Source organism: Lycium barbarum, chromosome 3, assembly GCF_019175385.1.
Source record: "Lycium barbarum isolate Lr01 chromosome 3, ASM1917538v2, whole genome shotgun sequence".
In the NCBI taxonomy this organism is placed as follows: domain Eukaryota; kingdom Viridiplantae; phylum Streptophyta; class Magnoliopsida; order Solanales; family Solanaceae; genus Lycium; species Lycium barbarum.
The window spans coordinates 91,431,218-91,454,309 of NC_083339.1; the positions used below are offsets into that span (position 1 = coordinate 91,431,218).

General features: G+C 42.8%; 1 protein-coding gene across 3 annotated transcripts; it reads right to left on the reverse strand.

Annotated features, from left to right (window-relative positions):
• Positions 1-143: 143 nt before the first annotated feature.
• LOC132631610 (oligoribonuclease-like) lies at positions 144-20,632 on the reverse strand. Of its 3 annotated transcripts, none has more exons than XM_060347236.1 (9): positions 20,448-20,632; positions 19,638-19,778; positions 19,379-19,510; positions 17,229-17,305; positions 16,486-16,567; positions 16,312-16,367; positions 1,131-1,217; positions 648-738; positions 144-431 (listed from the first exon to the last, which is right to left on the reverse strand). In XM_060347236.1, exons 2-9 carry the CDS (start codon positions 19,747-19,749, stop codon positions 310-312), a joined length of 759 nt encoding a protein of 252 aa, XP_060203219.1. In that variant the 5' UTR covers positions 19,750-19,778; positions 20,448-20,632; the 3' UTR covers positions 144-309. The 3 variants fall into 3 exon arrangements, with proteins under 3 accessions (XP_060203219.1, XP_060203218.1, XP_060203220.1); XM_060347235.1 differs by having other exon boundaries at positions 19,638-19,786; positions 20,448-20,631; XM_060347237.1 differs by lacking the exon at positions 648-738 and having other exon boundaries at positions 19,638-19,786.
• Positions 20,633-23,092: the final 2,460 nt, after the last annotated feature.

The window sequence follows — 23,092 nt, forward strand, 5'->3', positions numbered from 1 at the left end:
ATCAACTCCCATATTCTTTTTACACGGTAACCAACTGAGCACGAAAATCCATTGGTTATCAGTATATCTGAAATTGCAACCAAGTCTAATTTCATCTTTTATTGGAAAGGCAAGAAAGAAGTATCATCCTATTATTTCTTTCACATACGAGCACGCATCCACTTTCCCACAGGCCACAAAAGATTATATTAGCTTACTGAGTTGGTTACTTGCTGAAATACTAACAAAATGTTTTCTGTTAAGCAAAATTTGCTTATATACTTCACATAAAAGAACCCGTAACAAAGAAATGGGAAATTTTGTTCACCATCACATATTGGACTTGGATGCTTTGAATATGTGTTCCTTGTAGTATTTGAGTTCTGCTATGCTCTCCTTGATGTCATCCATAGCTCTGTGCTTGCTTTCCTTTTTAGGAGCCTTTTTTTTATCTAATGAAAAAGCAGGAAAATACTATTAAATAAATGGAAAATATGCAAAATAAAACATGCAACAGTCAGAGAAGTTGGATATTAGTCTACTGTATCAGAATACAATATGCTGGCGCTGAATTTATAATTAAAAATAAAGTAACTTAACTGCCCCCACCCACCAAGGAATATTTTAAAGTAGACCTGATAAACCTCAATAACCTGTACTGGTTTTACCTCTTGGATACCAACGAACACACAATGCCTTCACACTGCTAACATCAACAAGCACATGTGAAAAAAGACTAGCCAGATTCGGCATGTATTTCTGCACATATAAATTAGAGAGAGAACAATTTACCAACAAGCTCTAAATTTAAAGGTGAATAGAGTAAAACTGCATATAAACACTGAAGAATATTCGACTATGTGGCCACGCGACAAGAAATATATATATATATATACATTTTTTTTTTAAAACAGTGGTGTCGAGCCAGCTTACGCGCACCTCGACTAATTCACGGGGTACCTACGACCTCCCACCAGCTTAGGTACCAAGTAACTCTACCCACGTGGCTCAGACATATGAAAAGAAATCACTTAGTGTTTTTGCCTCCGCTGGGGTAACGCGGCAAAACTATATATGTTATCACAAAGCCATTTACTTGTAGATGAGATACCTCAAAATGATGTCTATAGATTTATACGAACATAAAGTACCTTAAAAAATTGAAAATCCACGTAGACTGAATTTCCTGCTAGTAATGGTGTATATGTGCCAACATTTCTCTTGACAAATTCAATAACCTACATGATGCGAGCAAAAATATGTTAACGTAAAGACCAGTTTCATGAAGCCCTGCCTCTCAAATTTTCTTTCAAGCTGTACCTCAACATTTTGTGGGAAAAGCTTAGACTGAAATAGTAATTGCCAAATTAAACCAACATGAGGCAATAATTACAATAGAAAGAAAAGGAAAGGCAGAGGAAATAAAAGCTATTGATGTTGGTTACAGCTCTTCAACAACATGAAGCTATACATTTTTCCTTTTGGGTGTGGGGAAAATTAAAACAGTATTACAATTACCAGTTTCAAAAAAAAAAAAAAAAATGAAAACAGTTTTCACTGCAAGGACCAATTCCAATGCTAGGATGTGGCCACTCAAAGTATATGCTAATTTTCAACATCTAACTGGCAATTATTTTCAAAACACAAGCACATGAGAAACACGGGTTTAAACAGTTTGAGGTTCGGGATATCAAAGTAACATATCACATGAGCTTACCCTCACTACCCATCAACCAGGACGAGTATTCATAGTGGATTTTGTGATTTTTTATCAATTAACACCGTGAATACTAACACTTTAACGAATTCAAATCCGTAGAATTCCATCCAAACCTCAAGAATGTCTATATCCAACCTAGGGCTCCAAAATGGAAGAGGTAATGTTTCTTCCCCATCTTTTGAATATGAATTAACGTAGTTGATTGGGGCGTAGATTTGGCTGAGAATCATTGTTTGAACGAGGAAAGTCATTCATTCTTGGTTGAACCCCATGAGCTAGGGTTTGGGGTTGAAATTGGGAGAATGGAGTTTTAAAAGGTGGAATCGAAGGATTAATGTTTTGCACCCGTTAAGTCATATAGGTTTTCCTCCTGCTTGTTGATTGGGAATCGAAGAGCTATGTTAGCTCGATTAGCTAAAGGCATGTTGAGTCGAACCTTTGCATTAAATCTCTATTCTCAAATGTGTCATATTTCAAGATTGATGAACGTTCTTACTTCTTATGTTTCCATTCTTATTAAATTATGATATCTAGTTTTCCAAATAAGAAACTTATGATTTTTCGCCGATGATGCTAAACGACGTTAAACGTAACGATTAGTATGGCCTAATGAGCCAAATGTTTGAATTAAGGAAATGGGTCAAAGGTGCCAAATGTAATAAATGCTTTGAGATTTTTTTTTTTTTTTAAATTTATAACCGTGGTGTCCGGGCCAGCTTACACGCACCTCGATTAATTCCACGGAATATCTGTCACCTCCTACCAGCAACAAGTACCAGGTAACTCTGTCCACCAAGATTTTGAGAATATAATTGAGTTAACTGAGAGGCCATTTTCTCCAAGTGTCAAATGCACGAAACTACGTGTACCGACCTAGGACAAGGATCGTTCCGTCGGTTCGGGCAATTTCTTATGATTCCCTTGGTTGGGATTTATGTATTGCTAGAAAAAGTATATGTCGATCCACAAGGTATTATGGTGAGATGGCTTAACCGATCGGCCCGAGATCAGACTCCATGTCGTACACATGGTGGTTTAACGATCAGGTCGGTAATGAAATGCACTCAAACAAAAGAAAAGCCATGTCAGTTTAAAGCTCAAACTTGATTCAAATTTTTATGTTGAAATGAAACCTATTTAGCCTCATGTTTTATTTCTCGTGATTTATGTAAACCGTTTTGCCTCTCTTCCACGTTCGGATATTTCTCTTGATGCGAGTACTAATTCATATGTACTCATGTCTCTTTTGCCGAGGGCGCTATATCTTTATTGTGGATGCAGTTATTGTAGTCAAGGCGGCGTGGATCCTCGCTAAGCACTCCGCGTCTCATTCTTTTTTGGTGAGCCCCACTTATGTCCAGGGCACTATTTATAATACAGACTCACGTACTCTCTTAGGTATAGCCGAAGCCTTGTCTCGATATTTCATTTATGTGATAGTCATAGTCTAAGTTGCGCGGACTCTTCACTTTCGATGCCGCACCCCTATCGGATTCTCAAAAAAAAAAACTACTTTTGGAGAATCTGACACGCACCCGTTGACATTTTTGAAGAGTCCGAGCAACATAGGTCATACAAGCTCCTTAGATATACAGTCATCACTGTTTACCCCGAAATCGGATAATCAATTTAATTTGTAAGCGGGTATAGGATATGTGCTTGGATCTTAATATATATATGAGATAGAGAAAATATATATGCAAGAGTTCTTTAATGAAATGGCTAGTGATGGCGATTTGTTTACGAACACAAGTGCTTATGAACAGCGTAGAATGCTTGATGGATTAAATACGCTAAAAACGTGAACAAAACGGTCGTGGCCGGATCAGAAATTGAAGGAAAGATTGTATATATGGGCTATTCTATTACAAGTGTTCTTGGAGAAATGTAGGAACCAACCCCTTTAAGGGAGGAGGACATGCCCTATTTATAGTGCCACCCTCTGGATCTCACACAAATGAAGACTAATAAAATAATCATGACAAGGACAGCCCTGCACGGATTTGGTGGGATTGGACTGACGGCGCCGTCTGACACACGCATGGTAGGTAGTTGACTATGGCAGCACGCCACTGGTGCGGGGTCCGCATGCGACGGTTATGCGGACCAACGGCCACAGACGCTCGGATCAGCAGACTTGGCCATTTCGATAACGGAGAAGACATACTCGTTTAGCTCCGGTACAGACGCCTTCCCCGGGTAGGACCGGATAACATCCGGTATGTTCTCGCTCCTTTTCTATCACCGATTTACCTTACCACCGTTCTGGCTCATATCCGGTTTTCACCGTATACAGATAGCCCCCACACTCCCCGAATCCCCGATCTATCGGAGTAACGGGGAGTGGATAAGTTCCTAAATCGGTGGCTCTCTCATCCCGACCTCACCTTCATATTTTGGCGGGAACGAGCGCGTAATGCATGCCCTTTATCTGCCACGTGTCTCAACCCTGGTGGCCCGCTTCTGTCAACCGCCTTTTTCACGTCGTTTCGAGTCGCTTCAAATTAATGATGAGGCACGTGGCGCCATCTGATTGGCCGTCTTCGGGAGCCGTTCCTCCCCTAACACGCCTATATAAGGCCTTCTACCCCTTTACTTTGCCATGTTCACGTTTTTGCCTCCTCTTCAACCCTACTTCAATTCTGTGTTCTTTTTTCTTCTTGCTCAACACACAACCAGCTTCAAATCTGGCCTCCCTATTGATCTGTTGCTTCACATCGTGTGCACAAGAGTCAACCTCGTCACCGCTGCTGTCGAGTATCCTTTGTTCGAGCGTTGCTGTTTCAATTTTGCCTTTTATCGAACCATCAGTTCCTTCGTTCTTCTTAAATTCCTCTCTTCGGCCTTCTTTCTTTCACATTTTCAGGATGTCCGAATCAACTTCCCATGATGCCCCATTGGTATCGTCCTCGGGAGCCGAGCCTGCGTCCCCGGTTAAATTCGAGCCCACGACATCGGATATCATACCGGCCAAATTTAATTTCAACAAAGACCTTGAGGTCGAAAAGCCTTCCTCCGTTTCAGACAGGGGATACGACGTGAGGCGGTATCCCTCATCCATCACCGAGGAGAAGCTTGACATAGTCCGGGCCGATTGCGGGTGGGACACTCGTCCTGTTTGGGTCTTCGCTCCCGGACCTGATGAATCTGTTACCGACCACCGTGAAGGGTTTTTGTACGTTTACACATACCCCTTCACTCTCAGACTAAACCCTCCGGTGGATCTGGTCATTCTCGACATGTGCCGCATCTACGGCGTTACGCTGGCCCAGATTGGCCCAAATGTTTGGAGGGTCGTAGCGTGTCTCCGGTCATTGGCCAACAATGCCGAGAAGGAGTTCACACTAGTTCACCTGATACGCCTATACTCCCCGAGGCTGTTCCGGGGTGGCGTAATGAAACTGGCCAAGCGCAGCCGGAATCCTTTCTTTGCGAAAATGGACGAAGACAGAGACCGGGAATGGTTGGAGCGATTCGTCCGGGTCAAGACCGAAGACATAATTCTAGCCGAGCATATGCCTTTCCCGGAGAAATGGAATAACAAGCGTAAGTCCCAAGCCCCGAATAATTGCTTTGGTATTGCTTTGTCAAATTTTGATTATTCCTTGAAATTCTTTACTTTTGCTAGCCAATGGGTACGTTCCTCCTGTCATCCGGGATTTGAACGACTGGGTCACAGTGCTTCTCGCCCAGCATCCCTATGAAGACCGGACATGGGCCCACTTGTCCCGTGGCCGATGGATTGCCCAAAATCACGGTAGCCTTCTATTCTTATCCTACCGTATTCTTTTTTTACTCGTTTCGCCCTCTGGTTTCTGCTAACATTTTGTCTTTTCAGGTTTGCCTAAGGGCTCGGTAGCCCCCAGGTCGGAATCGGGGACCGCCCCATCAGCATCGGCGCCCGAATTTGACACAGCAGGCTCTTCCCGCGTCCTCTCCGAGGCCGCAAAAAGGAAGCGGTCCTCCGAAAAGGAGCAAACGCCGAAAGGAAAGAAGGCAAGGAGCGTTGCCCGCCCTTCGAGGGAAGAGGCAGAGCCCTACATCATTGTTCGAAGAGTCGGCTCCGTTCCCACCGTGGCTTCAATACCGGAAGAGGCGATCTCCGTTCTGCCCCTTCCTTCCATTGGCAAAGGCCTCTTGGTTCCTGCTCCACATCCAGATGCGGAAGAAATACTTTCACCAGCTCCTCTTCGGTCGATTGACTTTGTCGACATTTCAGGTGAAACTTCTTCGGAAGATGCTCCCCTTCAAAGAAAGAGGTCCGGGGAAGCGATTGCTGTTGAAACCGAAAAAAGGACCGAACCAGTACCGGAGAGCGAAGCCCCCACAGGCGCGCGTCCGCCTCCCGAGCACGAGCCCGCTACAACTGTGGAGCCCTCGGCCTTTGCCGAATTTATCAAGGCTGCTCCAAGTTCATCTACCGGCTACGCGGGTGGATGACTTTGATGATATATTCTCGAGAACTCCCCCCGTGTCCTGCGAAGCAGCGGGATTCAGTCACCTTCTTATCCCTCGAGCCACAAGGCCGGCCTATCGGGCCTCCGAATCCGGTGCCAGGGATAGCTTGGTGAACATTTTCCCAGCCCCGAGCGTGGAGCCAAGGAGAACCCGATCAGCAGTAGTCACCGTCCTCGAGGACTGCAGCTTCCTATCACGTCCGGTGGGCGTAGCGAGCTATTTGCGTCCCCTTGTATCAGATTCGGACAGACGCAAAATGACCGGGGTTACTTAGGAATGCCTTATTAACGAGGGTATGCATGCGGGCAACCGGGTAAGATTCTTAGCCCCCCTCATACATTTCATTTTGAGAATGTCATCCTTTCCTTGCCTATGTCTTTTGGTTTGTTTCATTTGCAGAGTGTGGTGCTGGTCAATGAGGCCTTCATCCGTGCCCGACATGAGATAGACGATCTTCGGGGCCAACTCGATGCTCAGGGCCGAGAGACAGAGAAATACCAACACCTTCTTCGGGAGAAAGAAGAAGAACTAAACCGGGCAATCGTGCTGGCCAACCTTCACCCCGAGTTTGATGCGGTTAAGGACGAAAACCGTCGATTGAAGAGTGATCTGGCCGCCATGACTGATTACAATCGGAGCCTCGAGGCCGAGAAGATCGGCCTTAGCCGGGATAAAACCCAATTTTCTTTGCGGTTAGATGAACTCGAGACCACGGTTTCCCAACTTCAGGGAGAACTTGACTCGGTGAAGGCTGATGCTACGGGCTTGACCGAGAGAAACCGGCAGCTTGAGTCCGAGGCTGCTTTGTTTAACGAGCGCAGCAGGGTACTCGAAGAGAAAGCCGAGGAGCGGGCTCGGATATGCGAGGGCCTTAAAACTGAACTTGAGGAGGCGATTAACGCTAATGATACCCTTAAGGCCGAGCTGGATGTGGCCAATCTTACGAGGGATGATCTTGAGAGGAACCGAGCTCATTTGGAAACCAAACTGGCCAAGGCTGAGGCCGATTTGGAGGAAGCTTGAAAAAGTGTGGAGGCGGCCGAGGCTCATACCGCTATTGTCGCTGAATATGAGAAATGGAAGTCTCGGCGTCTTACCCTCGAGCAAGCTGAGCACGGCCTGGAGGATCTTCCGGCCCTGATACTTGAAGCCAAAGGAATGGAGAAGGAGGCTAACCTTGCCCTCGGGTCCGAGTCAGACGACTCCGAGCGAACCGAGTCCGAGCATTCATCCTCTTCTAGTCGTGCCGGGTAGCATAGGACCAGTACTTTGGTATTTTTGTTTTCATAGCGCTTTGTTCTTCATTTGATGTAAAGAATCATTCGTTGTATAAATGAAAAATGCATCTTTCTGCTTCCTCGTTTTGACTGTTTGTCCTTATTTTTGCTGTTTATTGCTGGTCCGTTTTGGGACGAGGTGACTCGTAGTCATTGATTCATCAGTCCCGTTTGGGTCTTGTCCGATGTTTCAATAGTTCCGTCGTCTCCGAATATTCGAGGAGCGTCTTATTAGAGCCGATATTTTTCTTCGGCTGTATTTTAGAACCGGTGTCTTTTCAGCCTTGGCTAACAAAGTTTTTGATGTGGCAGCCCCCGTTTGGGGATTTTGTCAAATTTTGGCCAGTTGCCTTTGCCGAGTTTCGGCCTTAGTAAAAGCTGCTAACTTTAGTAAATTTTGACAATTTTGATTTTGCAAAACGTTTGTTCATATGAGAGTTTTGACTCTTTCTTCTTTTGCCGTAGCAAGTGTAAAAATGGGACACGATTCACTATGATCGTTTGGTCCTTACATCGAAAGCTATGGCCGGTGACCGGTCCTTTGTTTCGCCGTAGCAAATATCGGGTAGGACACGATTCGTTATGATCGTTTGGTCCTTACATTGAAGGCTATGGCCGGTGGCCGGGCCTTTGTTTTGCCGTAGCAAATATCGGATGACGGATGGGACACGATTCGTTATGATCGTTTGGTCCTTACATTGAAGGCTAAGGCCGGTGGCCGGGCCTTTGTTTTGCCGTAGCAAATGTTGAGTCTCCCCGTCTACTTTGATCGGTGTCATCTTCGGTATGGGCATAGTATTCCCCCAGCACTGATCCGAGCTTTTTAGGTCGGGTGAGTGTTGTTATGTTCTTCTTATTTGTTCAGTAACACGTTGTACTTGTTGCCTCATTAAAAACCTTGTCGGAAAACCCTTTTTGGGGCAAAACCGCACCAAGGAAAAGAGTGCAACACGTGTTTTCAGACCTAAATTCTATTTTTCTCCCGTTCTCGACCCCCTGCAAAAGAGAAAAGTCAATGAGAGAGTACGGGCCATAGCTTAGCAGTAGTACCTCTTTAGATGGGCCACGTTCCAGTTGTTGCGCAGACGCTGCCCGTCCATTGATTCCAATTGGTACGATCTTTTGCCCGTTATACCGGTTACCTTGTACGGGCCCTCCCAGTTCGGACCTAGCTTACCTTCGTTGGGGTTCTTGGTGTGCAAGGTAACTTTTCGAAGCACCAAGTCCCCAACTTGAAAATGTCGAAAGTTCGCTCTTCGGTTGTAGTATCTTTCCATTCTCTGTTTTTGGGCCGCTATGCGGACAGACGCGCTTTCACGTAGTTCATCTGTGAGATCGAGCTTCACGGCCATGGCTTCCTCGTTCGACTCCCCGATGGTATACCTGAAACAGAAGGTCGGTTCACCGACCTCTACGGGGATAAGGGCTTCGGCCCCGTACACCAACGAGAATGGAGTTTCCCCGGTGCTCGATTTGGATGTGGTTTTGTAAGCCCACAGCACTTCCGGCAACACGTCCCTCCAATGGTGCTTTGATGCTTCAAGTCTCTTCCTCAGATTTTGGATTATTATTTTGTTCGTGGACTCTGCCTGCCCGTTCGCACATGGGTGATACGGGGTTGATACGATTTTCTTGATCTTCAAGCCTTCGAGGAAACCGTTGACCTTGCTGCCTACGAACTGAGGGCCATTATCACAAGTTATCTCGGCAGATGATGTGATCCCATATGAAGTTGATGACTTCCTTTTCCCTGATTTTTTCAAAGGCCTGCGCTTCAACCCACTTAGAGAAATAGTCAGTCATAAACAAAATAAAACCGGCCCTACCCGGTGCCCGTGGTAACGGGCCCACAATGTCCATTCCCCACTTCATGAAAGGCCAGGGCGAGACCACCGAGTGCAATAGCTCCCCGGGCTGGTGAATCATCGGGGCGTGTTTCTGGCATCCGTCACACTTTCGGACGAAATTCTTAAAGTCCTCGTCCATCCGGTTCCAATAATAACCGGCCCGGATGATTTTTCGGACAAGAGCTTCGGCACCGGAGTGGTTGCCACAGGTTCGTTCGTGCACCTCTCTCATAACATATTCCGTTTCGCCGGGGCCCAAACATTTAGCCAGGGGGCCGAGAAAAGATCGTCGATACAATTGACCGTCTACCAAGCAAAATCGGGCTGCCTTTGTCCTTAATGACCGTGATTCCTTTGGGTCGTTTGGGAGCTTACCATCACACAAGTAGTCGATGTACCTGTTGCGCCAATCCCAAGTTAGGCCCATTGTGTTTATCTCGGCGTGTCCGTTTTCTATGGCCGTGTTCGACAGGTGTACCGTTGTCCCGGGGTTGATTTCCTCCCCGTAGACCGAGGATCCTAAATTTGCCAAGGCATCGACCTCGCTGTTTGTTCCCTCGGTATGTGCTGCACGGTCCATTCTCTGAATCGGTGAAGTACCACTTGGGTCTTCTCGAGGTACCTCTGCATCCGTTCATCCTTGACCTCGAAAACGCCGTTTACCTGGTTTGCGACCAAGAGCGAGTCGCATTGAGCTTCGATGACTTCGGCTCCCATACTTCGAGCCAACTCCAAACCTGCAATCATAGCCTCATACTCGGCTTCATTGTTAGTCAATTTAGCAGTTCTAATGGACTGTCGAATGACATCCCCGGCTGGACTTCTAAGGACGATTCCCAGCCCGGAACCTTTAAGGTTCGAGGCTCCGTCCGTGTGCAGGGTCCAGATGCCCGTGCTTTTTCCCGAGGTCAGCAAAAGTTCTTTTTCAACCTCGGGAACCATAGCTGGGGCAAAGTCTGCCACGAAATCGGCCAAGATTTGAGATTTGATGGCCGTTCGTGGTTTATATTCGATGTCGTAACCGCTGATTTCTACAGCCCATTTTGTTAACCTACCGGACAGCTCCGGTTTGTGCATGACGTTTTTCAAAGGGTAAGTGGTCACTACACATATAGGGTGGCATTGAAAATAAGGTCTGAGTTTTCTGGAAGCGCTTACCAATGCTAATGCCAGTTTTTCCAGATGAGGGTACCGGGTTTCCGTATCCCCCAAAGTTCTACTCACATAATAGACAGGGAATTGCGTACCTGATTCTTCTCGGACCAAAACGCCACTCACCGCTACTTTGGGGACAGCTAGGTAGAGGAAAAGTGGCTCGTCGTCCTTCGGCGTGTGCAGCAACGAAGGGCTAGTCAAGTACCTTTTCAACTCCCGTAGAGCTTCTTGACACTCCGGTGTCCAAACGAAGTCGTTCTTCTTCCTGAGCAAGGAGAAGAAACGATGACTTTTGTCGGAGGACCTTGATATGAAGCGACTCAACGCCGCTATTCTTCCGGTGAGCCTTTGCACCCCTTTTATGTTGTCCACAACTTCGATGTCCTCGATGGCTTTGATCTTGTTCGGATTGATTTCAATTCCCCGGTTTGACACCATGAAACCCAGAAATTTACCGGACCTTACCCCGAAGGCACACTTCTCCGGGTTGAGCTTCATGCCATATCTGCGGAGCACATCGAAGGTTTCCTGCAAATGCTTTAAATGGTCCTCTGTTTCCAGGGACTTGACAACCATATCGTCAACATAAACTTCCATCGTTTTCCCTATTTGTTCTTCGAACATTTCATTAACTAGGCGTTGGTAAGTAGCACCAGCATTTTTTAATCCGAAAGGCATGACACTATAGCAGTAAGTCCCATATCGGGTAATGAAGGACGTTTTCTCTTGATCCTCCGGGTGCATCCTGATCTGGTTATACCCGGAGTAAGCGTCGAGAAAACTTAACATTTCATGTCCGGCCCTCGCATCGATCATTCTATCGATGTGAGGTAACGGAAATGAGTCCTTCGGGCATGCCTTGTTTAAATCTTTATAATCGACACACATTCAAAATTTATTACCTTTTTTGGGCACCACCACCACGTTAGCAAGCCAATCCGGATATTTTACCTCCCGGATGGAACCTATATTTAAAAGTTTTGTTACCTCGTCTTTGACGAAGGTGTGTTTTGGCTCCGCCATGGGCCTCCTTTTTTGCTTCACCGGGGGAAACTTCCCGTCCAAGCTGAGTTTATGTGATGCTATTTCTGGTGATATACCTGTCATATCTATATGCGACCATGCAAAGCAATCGGCGTTAGCTTGAAGAAACTCAATTAATTTGCGCCTGAGCTCCGGGGTGAGCCCCGTGCCCAGGTATACCTTCCTGTCTGGTAAGAACTCGAACAGGATGATCTGCTCCAGTTCCTCCACGGTTGATTTGGTCGCGCCCGAGTCATCCGGCATGACAAAAGATCTGGGTACCCCGAAGTCATCCTCTTCATATACCGGATCTGACCCGGTATTCTTTGATTGCTATTGGGGGGCTTCCCCTCCGGTTACACCCCTTTCTTCGTGAGCCGGCTCCTTGGATCGGGGCGTTGATTCCTCCACAGCGAACATTTCCTTTGCTGCGGGTTGCTCACCGCGGATGGTTTTCACCCCTTCTAGGGTGGGGGATTCAGCAACTGATGCAGCGTTGAAGGTACTGCCCTCATGCTATGTATCCAAGGTCTGCCCAATAATGCATTGTACTTTATGTCCCCTTCGATCACGTAGAACAAAGTTTGTTGAATGGAGCCTTCAACGTTCACGGGCAATGAGATCTCCCCTTTTGTGGTTTCGCTTGCCATGTTGAACCCGCTGAGTACCCGGGTTGCTGGTACGATCTGATCAAGCAGCCCCAGCTGTTCGACCACTCTCCACCGAATGATGTTGGCTGAGCTACCTGGGTCAATCAAGATACGTTTAACCTTAGTTTTAAAGATAAGTATAGAAATTACCAACGCATCATTGTGCGGTTGAATGACGCCCTCTGCGTCCTCGTCGTCGAAGGAGATAGAACCCCCGGGTAAATGATCCCGGGTGCGTTTTTCCCGAACAATGGAAATCTTTGTCCGCTTCATTACCGGACCCCGGGGGATGTCAATAACCCCAACTATCATGTTGATTGTATGCTGATGTTCAACCGGTTCGACCCTCCGTTGAGCTTCCCTTTCCTTGTAATGGTTTTTGGCTCGCTCGCTCAATAGATCTCTGAGGTGGTCGTTTTTCAATAACCGGGCTACCTCCTCTCTCAACTGGCGGCAATCCTCAATTTTGTGACCGTGGGTTCCGTGATATTCACACACCATATTCGGATCCCGTTGTCCCGGATCTGTCCTTAGTGGTTTCGGCCATCGCACATCGGGACGCGACCGATGGCCGAGACAAGATCCGAGGTACTGACGTTGAAGTTGTACTCCGAGATCTTTGGTGGAACCTTATTGCTGGCAGAACTTCCGGCATCGCTCCTGAACGAGAGCCCCCGATTGTTTGATGGGCGCTCGACCTGCTTGCTACCTCGACCTGAGAAGTGGCTCGGGCCTTCCCTTGGCTTCTCCGACCTGAAATTTGATCTCTCTGAGTGTGAGTATGGCCGAAACCTTTCTTTAGATGATTCGGATTTCGCTTCATAACCCTTCCTCGGTTTCTCGAAGCTTCCATTCACTTTTAACTTTACCGGAGAGAGTTCGAGTTGATCGTCCTCCACCCGAATCTTTGACTCGTACCGATTGTGGACGTCGGCCCATGTGACGGCCTCGTATTCCAACAAATTTTCCTTCAATTTGGCCGAAGCAGCTGAACTTAGCATGTTGAGCCCCTTTGTGAAAGCTTGCGCGGCCCATTCTTCAGGTACCGGGGGGAGTTCCATTCGTTCCCTCTGAAACCGGTTAACGAACTCCCGCAGTAGCTCGTCGTCCCTTTGGGTTATTCGGAAGATATCGGCCTTACGGGCCTGCACCTTTATGGCACCGGCATGTGCCTTTACGAAGGCATCGGCGAGCATTTCAAAGGAAGTGATCGAATGCTCGGGTAGGTGGTCATACCACGTCAGCGCCCCCTTCGACAGAGTTTCGCCAAATTTTTTCAGCAACACCGACTCGATCTCATCTTCCTCCATGTCATTGCCCTTTATGGCACAGGTATATGAGGTCACATGCTCGTGCGGGTCCGTTGTGCCGTCATACTTCTGTACATCGGGCATTTTGAATCTCTTCGGGATCAGTTTCGGGGCCGCACTTGGCGGAAAAGGTCTCTGAATGTACCTTTTCGAATTCGGCCCCTTCAACAAAGGTGGGGCCCCCGGTATTTGGTCCACCCGAGAATTGTATGTCTCGACCCTCTTTTCGGTCGAATCTACCCGTTTTGCCAAAGTTTCGAGCATCTTTAGAACCTCGGTAGAGGAGCCGGCTCCGGAACCGTCGCTCTCAACCATTCGTGTCTCATTTCTTCCGATCTCAGCAGTATCCTTTGCCTTTTCCGGCCCCGGTTCACCTTTCCCGCTCTGTAACCGGGCAATCGCTATTGCTTGCTCGGCAATCGCCGCTCTTTGTTCCTGCAACATTTCAAAAATTAAACGTAAGCTCATACCGTCATTTGGCGCATCCGGGTTTCCTCGGCCCTGGGTCCGAGACAATGTAGCGGAATTGTGAGTATTTAGAGGATCGGTGGCCGGCAGGGCGGCATTCTCTTGATCCACGGTATTTTGCCGATCGAGTCCCTCCCTTGAATCGACGGGGTTCGGGTCAGCGGGGTTTGGCAATCTCCGTAATCCGCTGCCTGCGTTTTCCGCCACAATTTCGGTATTGTTGACATGACCGGATTGCTCAGCGTCGGCCATTTTTAGTCCGTTTTCGTAGATACGGGCAGGGGCGTTTTCGATTTTGATGAATGTGATATAAGTCAAGATCGAAAGCCACTATTATCCTAGCCCCACGGTGGGCGCCAAACTGTTTACCCCGAAATCGGATAATCAATTTAATTTGTAAGCGGGTATAGGATATGTGCTTGGATCGTAATATATATATGAGATAGAGAAAATATATATGCAAGAGTTCTTTAATGAAATGGCTAGTGATGGCGATTTGTTTACGAACACAAGTGCTTATGAACAGCGTAGAATGCTTGATGGATTAAATACGCTAAAAACGTGAACAAAACGGTCGTGGCCGGATCAGAAATTGAAGGAAAGATTGTATATATGGGCTATTCTATTACAAGTGTTCTTGGAGAAATGTAGGAACCAACCCCTTTAAGGGAGGAGGACATGCCCTATTTATAGTGCCACCCTCTGGATCTCACACAAATGAAGACTAATAAAATAATCATGACAAGGACAGCCCTGCACGGATTTGGTGGGATTGGACTGACGGCGCCGTCTGACACACGCATGGTAGGTAGTTGACTATGGCAGCACGCCACTGGTGCGGGGTCCGCATGCGACGGTTATGTGGACCAACGGCCACTCGGTCCAACGGCTATTCGGGGCAACGGCCACAGACGCTCGGATCAGCAGACTTGGCCGTTTCGATAACGGAGAAGACAGACTCGTTTAGCTCCGGTACAGACGCCTTCCCCGGGTAGGACCGGATAGCATCCGGTATGTTCTCGCTCCTTTTCTATCACCGATTTACCTTACCACCGTTCTGGCTCATATCCGGTTTTCACCGTATACAATCACATCATGATTTATTTTTGTCATTTCAAATGTACCCTCGCATAGCTTTTATGAATACTATTATTTTGGATTATAGTTTCACGTTTCTTGAAATATCAAATGTTTTATGAAATGCTCTCTTGCGCAATTACATATTTGTCTCAATTATGAATGCATGTAAGGTTGGTCTGCTCGGTAAACCTCAACATCTTATAAGGATATAAAAAGCCTTTCATTTGATTCCTTTTTTTTTTTTTAATAAAAGTTTCACTTTCCAGTACCTTAACTTTTGCCTAATTCTTCACCTATATCTTTTTGACCAGCAACTGAATCAGACATCAAAAGAGTAATTAGGCCAAGAATTAGGATACATTAAGGAAAAATCGAACTTCCATCAAAGAGAAGCAAATGGAAGACTATTCACTAGCTCAGGTATTCACAGGCTTTCAGAAGTAAATAGACCATATTAGGCCTGTGCACAAATCGGTTCAATTCGAATTTCCGAACCGATTCAAAATAATTCGGATAATTTAATTTGGATAATACAATTCGATTTCGATTTACAAATGCAATTGTAAAATATTACGGTTTAACGGTTCGGATACGGTTTGCTTCAATTATCAACCGAACCGATCCGAACAAACCGAATTTATATGCCACTAGTGATTAATATGACTAATTTGGTATATGTAATGTGGTGTTGGCGGATTTGTATGCTTGCACAAGTTGTCAAGCTCTTGTTTTGCTATTTATATGTTATTATGCTTGCAAGTTTATGGGTTTTTCTTGGTTAATGTCTTGGTTATAAGGCTGCAAGTTTAGGATCTCATTATTTTTTGTTATGTTTACTCTAAAACTGAAATGAAATAGTTGTTTGTTTAAATTTCGAATAAACCGAACAAATCGATTTGTGTAACCGAACCGAAATAATAAAAAACGAATCAAATTGAACCTAGAATGGATCGAGTTTGGTTGAGAATTTTAGAAAGTCGAAATTCGAAATTTCAACTCGATGATGGCCAAAACCGAACCGAACCGATTCGTGCACAGGCCTAGACCATATCCTGAATACATAGACCAAGAAGGGGTGGGTGACAGAGACATGTTGTACACCAAAAAAGAGAGGGGGGGGGGGGGGGGGGGGGGGGGAACTGGCACTATGGTGGGATAACTAGAAATGGGTCCATACCTGTACTATCCTCTTTTTCACCTTTTGGAACTACTATATGCAACCAGTTCGAAAACAAACAAGTAGAATCAGATGTGTAAATGACACCCTAAATATTATGTGACTAAACCTGACATATTAGCATAGAATCTCACTGTTATACATTTAAGATAAAATACTAGATATACCTGTTTTTCAGCTTCTTCTTCAGTGACTGTACTCTTAAGCACCTTCTCAGTCAAACCTAATCAAATTAAGTTTATCTTGAACTAAATATGTATCTGGTAATACTGAAAATGTAATTATATTCTAATATGGCTGCCTAAAATGTAAAACAATGCTGATAGAGGTGAGTGGCTTACCACTCGCTGCATGATGCTCTTGACACCATTCATCCATATTGTCTAGACACTCCTTAGCTTGATGTATAACCAAATCAGGACCCTATTTTTGGAAAAATAATATACTTTCTTACTTAGAACCAGGAGGATATATGAAGTGATTTACAGATGCACAAGATATGATTTATGAAAAAATGTCCAGTGAGAAAAGGTCAACAAAGTTTTCCATATTTCCCAGCAGATCGGTGTCATCCGAAGAAGAGCACCGAAGAACTAGGAATTCTTCAGCAGTCAATTTGGATTATAAGATAAGTACCATACATATCTTTTTTTTTAAGACGGTAGTGTCTGGCCCAACTTGCGTCCAGCTCGACTATTCCACCGGGTACTTGCTACCTCCACTAGCACAAGTACCGGGTAACCCTGACCCCTAAGGCCTAGGTTGATGAGAAGAAATCACCTAGTGATTTTTTCCTCCGCTGTAATTGAACCTGAGACCTCATGGTTCTCCACTCACTAGGCCACCCAAGGGGCTACACCCTTGGGTGCTACTGTATATATCTATTGAAGTTACTTGCACAAAACAATATTGTATTATGTACCATTTGACTAGTACTTTCTTTTTACTCAATTAACCATAAGCGCAAAGAAAACCATTGTCTTTGAAAGGGGGAAATAAAAACTTAAAATAATGGCGTTAATAACATACAAGAAAAGTCGGAATAGCTATGTATGAAAATATAAAAAGGGATGGCTAACAATACCTCAATTGATTTCGTCAAATTTCCATTTGTAACTATACAAGCAATCTCCAATATCCTATCAACTTCAATATTCAAACCTACAGTGGAAACAAAACAAAGTCATGGTATGCTTTTCATGGAGATATTTCAATATTGTTTTCCTTGGTGCATTCGGATAGACCATATGCAAAAGTTTTCTAGAGCAGTATATGTGTATTACACAGTTCTGTAGCTTATTTCCTTCCCACAGCTTCTCCCAATCAATTTTATTGGCTACTCTGAAACTGTGGACATCTCATCCTATAGTACGTTCTTGCTTTTAAGGCAATTATTATCAGCCTCTTCGCGTTAAGTAAGCTTGTAATATCCACTGATAGAAGGATAATGATAATTTAGTGGTTGAGATTATCTTTCTCTTTGGAAATGGTTGGAGGACCCGGTCTATTCTAGGAAAAACACTATGATTGGTTGGAATGATTTTTTCTTTTCTTTCTCTTTTCCAGTCTATACATCCGTTTTCCCAAGAAAATGATGAAAAGGAACATCTAACAGTGGGTACAATTTTATGGACGATTTCGCTATAACAGTTAACAATCTTCACCCACCCCACCCCCAAAAAAAAGGAATATATAACAATTGGTTAAGAGCAACAGAGTAACACATAGTGCAAAGCAAGACTAGGGGATGTACTAGCCTCAACGGTGAGTTAGAATTAGGGGGGAGAATCAAGTGAGCATCAGAAGTTCCCTCTTTTTTTTTTTTTTTTTTTTTTTTGAACAGCAGAAGTTTCTTTTTGAATTTAAAATTTAGTCAGTTTAGCTAGTAAATTTTGGGATTGAACAAGAGCACCTAAAGAAATGTGAAGCCAGTGTATAGATTAAAAGAATCTAATAGCCCCATAGAGTTATCAATCCAGCAGAACTTCCACTTTCTATACTTCAAAATAAACCCAGAAATTTGGCACTCTACATCAAACTAATTACATATAGACATAGACAATAAGCTACCTATGGTTCTTATCCTTTAAGCATAACATTATACATAAAAGTAAGAAATTTCAAAACTATCTGCTTGTACATATAGCGATTTTGGCTCATAGCCATTTTAGTTAAGGAAGGATGACCATAGATGACTGATGGAGGACTTTTATTCAAGACATCTTGGCTTAAATAGTAGGAACTGATTATAAAGGGAAATTCAACATGCATATAGAAAGAATGGAAGGTATATCTGGAAATGTGTATGTTAGCACAATCTAGTTCTTCGACCTTCTAAATTTCTTTTGGAAGTCACTTGTACTAGAATATGAGGATTTTGGTCAGAGTAGGAAGAAACCTAGAGACGTTTCCAGATAACCACCACAGTAAAGTACTGCTGGACACCAAAGTGCAGAACGGGGAAAGGAGGCAATAGCTGGATGATTACAAACCTGGAGGATGGGATGAAAGATGAATCTCTGACTGTCAGCATGAGGAATCAAATAGTTGTTTTTCGACTGTTTTTCGACACTCAGAATTTAAAACAACATCTAGAAACAAGATAGAAAGAAGCTTAAAGACTTATTTAAATCAATAAATGGGAAGATGGGTTTGCTAATGAGGTATGTGGAGGAGGCCTTCGTAGCATAACGATACACAGCCCATGGAAGGATAAAAATCAACAGTACCCTAAAAGCACTATCATAAGAGGACTCTGGTGGCATCAGCCTATTGAGAAAAGTCCATCAATATAATTTTTTTTTTTATAACTATGGTGTGCGGGCCAGCTTGCGCGCACCTCGGCTAATTCCACGAGGTACCTGCTACCTCCCACCAGCATAGGTACTGGGTGACTCTGTCCACCAGGGCTTGGACAAATGGAAAGAAATCACCTAGTGATTTTGCCTCCGCTAGAAATTGAACCTAAGATCTCATGGCTCTTAACTCACTTTATTGACCACTAAGCCACACCCTTGGGTGCAAAAGTCAATCAATATAATTGGACTGCCAACATGCCATTCGAGGACACTCTAAAACCTTAAAGGGACAGACAGCACATATCATTCCACAGCAGCATATACATGACTTTATGATGGATAACATAGCGAGAAAAAGCAATAAGAATGATTGTGGTTCAATGCATAAGGTTTAAGGACCCAGCACATTTCAAAAACATCATGACCTAATGATTACCGGTCATCTCAAGATCAATCCATACAAGCGGCAATTTGCACTCTCCACCAACTGATTCTAGCTTCTGATCCCCTTTTTCATGTTCAAGCACTTTCATCTCTCCTGGGCTGCCATCTGTCCCATTCTCTTTACCTGCATAGTTCACAAATCGTCATTTCTTGCAAACAGAAGCTATATGTTAGGGTTTCAAAAAAGAACATTGAGGATTAGCCGCATATTTATTTATATATATGAATACAACAACATGCTTCTTTCTAACCTTTTCCTTTTACTCTGTCAGTATCCCCATTAGTAATCTCAATTTGGGTCTCATCCTGGTTATCTGCAACATCCAAATTCAGCAATGAAAAGGCATTTGAGAGTTGATTCATTTCTATCGAAGTTCTTGATCATTAAGCTCCTGCACAACTGACAAATGAGTGCTGTTAGCGGTACATGAATCCTTTTCATTCGTTAGGAATGAAAAGACAGAAATCAAACAAATTAGTTACTTCCAGGGTTGAGTATATACTGTAATATAAGAGACAGTCTCAATTTTCAAGCATCACAGACCAATCTATGACCAAAAGCAATCAGCACTGGAAGTTGCATAAGAGAGTGCCCAACATAGTAATGGTAATAGGTAATTGCGATTTTCCTCATCATCTTCGCAAGAGTTTAATTAAGGAATTTATGCAATCCCGTAATCACACACTATTCCCCTTTTCATTAAAGAAAATTACACAAAAAATGAAATGTGAAGTGAAGCAATCACAAGATGATGCATGAATAACTCAGCTTTAAAAGAATCATAAAGGGCCATACTTGATGCCAATTAGTATCAAATATATAACCACAAATCACCTACTAGCACTGCTAATAAGGAAACAAAGGTTTTAATTTGAGAAATTGGGTGACAACTAGAAACAAATAAAGTCCTCGATTAACTTGCAGTCGAAAGAAAGCACACAGCAGAGGTGTGACTGGTCTTACAAACTCGAGAATCATAGTCACAAATATGCAAATTTTTGTAAACATCTTTATATAAAAAAATTTGCAAATAAAAAGGAAGAATTAAGGCGGAACTCACCTGGTATAGCAGCCAAAGGGTGAGAAGGTTTGATTAATGGGGAGACCCAATAAAGACTCAAAATCTTCCGCTCATTTACTCAAATTGCCTTTTTTATTTATATAGTTTCTCTCTGATTTAAGAATTTTTACAAATACGACCTATGCGCTTCCAAGAATGAACAACGTGCCCATACCACTTCCAGAAATTTTTAGATGCTTGTGTTAAAAAAAATTGGTCAAATGTTATATTCTAAGCACCTTTTGATTAGATACGGAATTTAAAAAATAAAGTAAACTTTTAAAATTTAAGATTAAACATAATTCTTTGTGTAATTGTAAATCATTTTATAAAATGAAATTATTTCTTAATATAGAATAGTGATATTCTTTTTAGTACAGATTAATAAATTGAAACAATGAGAGTATATAATTATAATATAATTAATATTAATAAATGGCAATAAGCACGTAGCAAATTAACACGTCCGCTTGTTTTTTTGTGTATTCTAATCATTACGGTTATAATGAAGCAATATATTATAATGAAGCAATATATTATAATGAAGCAATAAATAAATGTCAATAAGCAGGCAGCACTCAACATGCCTACTTAAGTTTTTGGTGGTACCAGGGTCACAGGTAACATGAAGCAATATGATTGGACGATAAATAAGTGGCAATTAGCAGATCAACATGCCTACTTAGGGGTATTCTTGTCATTACAGTTAAAACTTAAAAGTGAAGCAATACGATTGGGTGAAAGGGAAATTTATTGTAGCCGCTGCATATATTTTTGGCCAAATTATCTAGATAGTCCCTTATACTTAGACACTTCAAAATTTAATTAGTGACCAAACAGACACTTTAACTAAGTAAAATTTGTCGGGCTTAACTTATGATTTCTTTCTTTTTCTTTTTACTCAAGTTTCTTCACGTATGTAGTTAAATTTTAACATTTCAAAAAATTATTCCATGTGGGTCTCATTATTTCTGCTTACTCCCCCTTCAGATATCTTCAGATTCTTCTTGTAATTTTATAGAAGAAAACCCAGTAAGATAGAGTTTATTTCTCAAAAGTTCACTCAACTATTGTAATTGTAACACAAAAGTCGCTTAACTTTATTTTGTAACTGGAAAGTCACTCAACTTTATTTTGTAACTGGAAAGTCACTCAACTTTATTTTGTAACTGGAAAGTCACTCAACTTTCATCTCTGTAACACAAAAGTCACTTAACTTTGTTTTGTAACTTAAAAGTCACTCAACTTTCATATTTATAACACAAAAGTCATTCAACTCATTTTAGTCAACATTTGATGACGTGGCAATTTTTAAAAAGTTAAATCCTTATTTAATATAAGCCCACCCATTTTTACCATTTAGTGATCCGCCCCACTAAACAGACCCGCTATCCAAATTTTTATAACAAAGCACTAAGGACTGAAATTTTACTAGTAATTTTTTACTGGTAACGTGACTGGATTCTCCTCCCTACTCAGGGGTTAAAATTTTTCCTCAAGTTCATCTAGTTACTATGACTATTGCTAAGCTATTTACAAGTAGTAACAGTTCTTCAAGGAAATTAATTTATACATTCTATTCACAAAATATTACGTAAATCGACTGAGTCTAGTTGTACCTTTATTCTTCTTTTCATCTATGATGTATTCAGAATACAATTCCCTTGAGGAAGCAGCTTGAATTTTACAAAGAATACCATAAGAAGTTGGTAGTGATTGCGGGGAAAGTAAATGCTCATCGATAATCAACATTTCAATTCACTTAGTTAATGCAGGAGCCAGAAAGTAGTGATTTTGTTCAAAATTAGTACTATATTAATCCTCTGCTTTACAAAATTTATACTACTGATCAGTTCTCAGACATCCTCATCAAATCCTACACTAAATTCATTGGATAGCGGGTCAGGTTACTGAGGCGGGTCACTAAATGGTAAAAATGGGTGAGTTTATATTAAATAAGGATTTAACTTTTTCAAAAATGTCATGTCAGCAAAAGTTGACTAAAATGAGTTGAATAACTTTTGTTTTACAAATATTAAACTTGAGTGATTTTCCAGTTACAAAACAAAGTTAAGTGACTTTTGTGTTACAAAGAAGAAAGTTGAGTGACTTTCCAGTTACAGAACTAAGTTAAGTGACTTTTGTGTTACAATTGCGATAATTAAGTGACCTTCTGAGAAATCAACTCCAATAAGATATGATTATACAAATAAATTTTTTATCTTTTCAATGTGCATACTGTAAAATCAAGCATTATACCCAACAAGTGGATATTTCTAAATATCAAATCTTGTACTAAAGAAATGGAGAAGAAAGTCTAAGGGTGAGGTCTAAATTCACTAAAGCTAACAAGAGAGCCTGGTTTTTGTTTTTGGGAAGAGGATGGAAAAGTTTGGTGTGTGTGTGGGGGGGGGGGGGGTGTGGGTCGTGAGGGGAAGGCAACTGGCGTGTTTAGTGGCTGGAAGTTTTTTGTTTCCTTAAAATATTTCTTTTACATACTTTTACTTTGCTTTTTAAATATACTAGTATACGTACCCGCGCGTTGCACGGAGAAACAATTTAGACAAAATAACATGAAGTCCTTCAAGTTGTTACTCAGTTCTAAATCTTAACTCCTTGAAACTGATAAAATATCAATGCACTTA

What these genes read in the sequence shown, in the direction of transcription:
- LOC132631610 (XM_060347236.1), bottom strand. Translation starts at nt 19,749, where the DNA reads ATGAATCAACTCTCAAATGCCTTTTCATTGCTGAATTTGGATGTTGCA. An exon ending in GATTGATCTTGAGATGACCG is followed by an intron (nt 17,306 to 19,378) that starts GTAATCATTAGG and finishes TTTCCACTGTAG; the next exon opens with GTTTGAATATTGAAGTTGAT. An exon ending in AGAGCATCATGCAGCGAGTG is followed by an intron (nt 16,368 to 16,485) that starts GTAAGCCACTCA and finishes TAATTTGATTAG; the next exon opens with GTTTGACTGAGAAGGTGCTT.